Consider the following 3,269-nt stretch of genomic DNA (forward strand, 5'->3'; position numbering starts at 1 on the left):
AATTTAGACAGATTCTTATTATCCCTTAAAAAAAGAAAAAACTCAATTCATTCATCCTTAGTTTGAAGATAAATTTGCTGTTTGACAAAAAACATGAATGTTCTGTTCATCAATTTCAGCATAATCCTGCAGTTTAAACTATGAACTGTCTGTGGCGTTCTCTTGTCAGTAGAACACCAGTATCAGCTGTGTGGAGGCTGAGCTGCACGTGTCCTTCATTAAACTCCGGCTGCTTTCTGATTGCAGCTGTGCTCCAAGGGCCAATAAAAACCTGCGTGCTGCTTTCATCCTCCATGCCACCATGACAGAACAAAAAGCAAATTGTAAACTTTTTTACTTAAACCTCATCCCACCCCAAAGAAAAAAAACCCAAACTCCTTTTTTTGTTTGTTTTATGTCATTTTAACTTGTTACAACTATAATTAGCAAAGACTTCACATTATCCAGGTCTACAAAAGATATAACACTTTGACTTCTGCCTTCTTTTTAAACCTTATAAACAGCAATGCGTTAAAAACTAAAAAGGAGAATTTTATTTCAGTCCTCTCACTGTGGTGAGATGATAAAATCACACGTCTCCAGAGGTGTTAACCCCTCAGTTCTCCACTGGAGACCAGTCAAAACTGGTCCAGCTTGATGCTACGTTCACACCGGGCTCAGACACTCGCGTTCAAGCGGCCAATTATAACGAAGAGTCCATGTAATTACACATGTTTCGGGTTTCAAACTTTCATACAAATTGCAAATTGAATGCCCGTCAAAAGTTAAACCAGTTGAACTTTGACCAATCAGGGAATTTAGTATTGAAGTATGGATGGCGTCCTTTTTCAGCCACGGAAGAGCCAACCGTTTGAAACATCATGGAGGAGAAATGAATAACAGTTTGTGGCCGGACGGAATTCCATGACACCAAGTCATATAAATACATCTAAAACAAATGTTATAACTATCATTGTTTAACTTTGTTATTAAAAAAGTACAGATAAATCACTGACATGGCATGAGACTGACCACGTCAAAGTGTTTCGTCCTCCCCCGTTCCCCTGCAGAATGGAATATTCCAGTCCCCACCAAGATGAAAGATTTGGGTTACGTCTGAATTCCCACCCTCATCCCTAACTACTAAAAAAGTATGTAGTGTAGGACTATCGTGCCCTGAGTATTAAAAGGAACTCAGACACCACTTTTTAATATTTTTTAGATGCAAATATGAGAGATTTCACAAAATAAAAATCTAATCAATACTTTATGTTGTTATGATAAAAATGTTGATAGTTTATTAAAAATGACATTTAAACAACATTTTTTTGCAAAAATTGTTCAACTGCAATGCATTGTGGTCTATATTTGCTAATGTAGTGAGCATCAATGCACGCTAGTTTTTCACAAAGAATTCTGGGAAATTTCTAGAGGACTCGATTTTGGAATTCAGACAGCATAGAAAATGGTGAACATATGTGGGGAAGGAATTCGGACATAGCTTTACAAGTTATCCAGCAGTCAGTGTTGCCAGATTGGGCCGTTTTCAGACTAATAATTAAGCAATAATAATAAACAAAGATTTATGCAACTGAAACAGAGGCTCCCATATCATTGTTTGCCCCACATGCTAAGTCCACCACTGACCAAGTCCTTATTCTATCAAATAGAGCTGTGATAGAAAAAGGAGCCACATTCACCACTTTGATATTTCACACTAGGCCTCCTCCAGCTGTAGATGGCAGACTAGTATCGGGTAGCGACAGCCCAGTGTGAACATCAGGGGCCAGAGAAAGTGTGTTTAGTGTGTTTCTTGAACGTGCATCACAAACCCGGTGTGTACGTAGCATTACAGTCATCCTGAAATACATTCAAAAAGGACTACAGAGTACCTTCAGTAAGGCAACAACAGCTCTATTATGTTACATACATTTAAACGAACAAATACGTGGTTTTAAAAAAGTGCATTGTTGCAACTAATCTTTAAAGTTAAAAAACACAGTTGGGTCAGAAGGATGGACATGGAATAACACATACTTCACTTTCACCTTTCAAGTATCTCTGATCCCTGTTCTCTCTCTCCTCACACCCTGACTTGACTCCGCCTCACCATCTAAACACCTACTTTCTACTTAGACCTATCTACAGTCTGTTTGCATAGTCTGGAAGTGACCACTAGATGGGAAGACGGTCCAGATGAGGCGGCGAGCCGGACTCATCGGTCGTCCTCCTCCTCCTGGTTTGGCTGGGAGCTGGTGTGATCTGAGCAGGAGGAGTGGAGGCAGCAGGCAGAGGGACGGAGAGCAGCGGTTATCTGTGCGAGGAGGAGGCGTTCTGGTCAGTACGGTAACAGTACGACACGTAAGGACACTGGTGTGGCGGCGTAGCACCTTTCTCGAAGGGGCAGGTTTGGATTACTGAGGAAGGAGAGCTGCTGCTCCAGGCTGCACACGCGGAACGCCAGGTAGCAGGAGGAGAGGATGAGGAGGATGATGCTGGGAGAAGAGCAGAAACACATCCGTTAATGTACATTAGTGAACGTTTAGGGCAGGAAGCTGTAACCTGAGGCACCAGAGTCATTTCATTCTTCCATGGTAGTTCTCTGGATTTAAACAGAAATGCAAACAAATTGAACAAATATTAGATTTAAGTTAATTTGTTTTTTTGTTTAGGTTTTTAACATGTCAGAAAACTGAGTAAAATGATCGTAAATGTCTAATCTATTGTCAGAGGTTTAGTCAAATAATTTACATGCAAAAATATGTTTTTAATAGTTGGATTCTACACCAATGTCCTGTTTATATTTGACAATAATTTAAGAAAAAGTCATAATGATAAAATAAATTGTGTTTGACTTTCTTTTAATTTTATTTCAAATATATCTGCTTTACCAGGAGGATCTTATTTGAATCAAGATGTATTTTATTTTGAAAGGGAACTCGTACAAGCTGCTGTCAAATTAAAATAATTTAAATGTATAATGAATAGACAAATATCACTGTTTTGTAAATACATTTCATAAATGAGTAGCTTAAAAATCACAAAAACAAGAATAAAGCATATATTTTAAAAGGTAAAAATGGATCTTGTTGGGTTTTTGTCAGGAACAAACTGGTCCAAAAGGCTGCAGCCGCCTGATTTATGGTATTAGAAAAAAAAAGACTAAAAACATGGACAGAACTGATCTGTAATCTATGAAATGACCACTAGGGGGCGACATTTGACTGTTTGTCAGCATCAACATACATGCATACATGTGATTTTTTGCTATCAGATGTTTTTGAAAGAAC

The 3,269-nt window shown here is 38.5% G+C and overlaps 1 protein-coding gene across 4 annotated transcripts in view; it reads right to left on the reverse strand.

The window, feature by feature from the left end:
* Positions 1–1,356: 1,356 nt before the first annotated feature.
* gramd2aa (GRAM domain containing 2Aa) overlaps positions 1,357–3,269 on the reverse strand; it is a 31,099-nt gene continuing 29,186 nt past the window's right edge. For all 4 annotated transcript variants that reach the window (XM_036216997.1, XM_036216994.1, XM_024294904.2 and 1 more), the window contains exons 11-12: positions 2,370–2,474; positions 1,357–2,293 (exon numbers count right to left, since the gene is read on the reverse strand). In XM_036216997.1, the coding sequence (XP_036072890.1) occupies positions 2,290–2,293; positions 2,370–2,474 (109 nt within the window). In that variant the 3' untranslated portion in view covers positions 1,357–2,289. The remainder of the gene's footprint in view (positions 2,294–2,369; positions 2,475–3,269) is intronic.

The sequence above is a fragment of the Oryzias melastigma genome, linkage group LG3 (genome assembly GCF_002922805.2).
Source record: "Oryzias melastigma strain HK-1 linkage group LG3, ASM292280v2, whole genome shotgun sequence".
Lineage (NCBI taxonomy): Eukaryota > Metazoa > Chordata > Actinopteri > Beloniformes > Adrianichthyidae > Oryzias > Oryzias melastigma.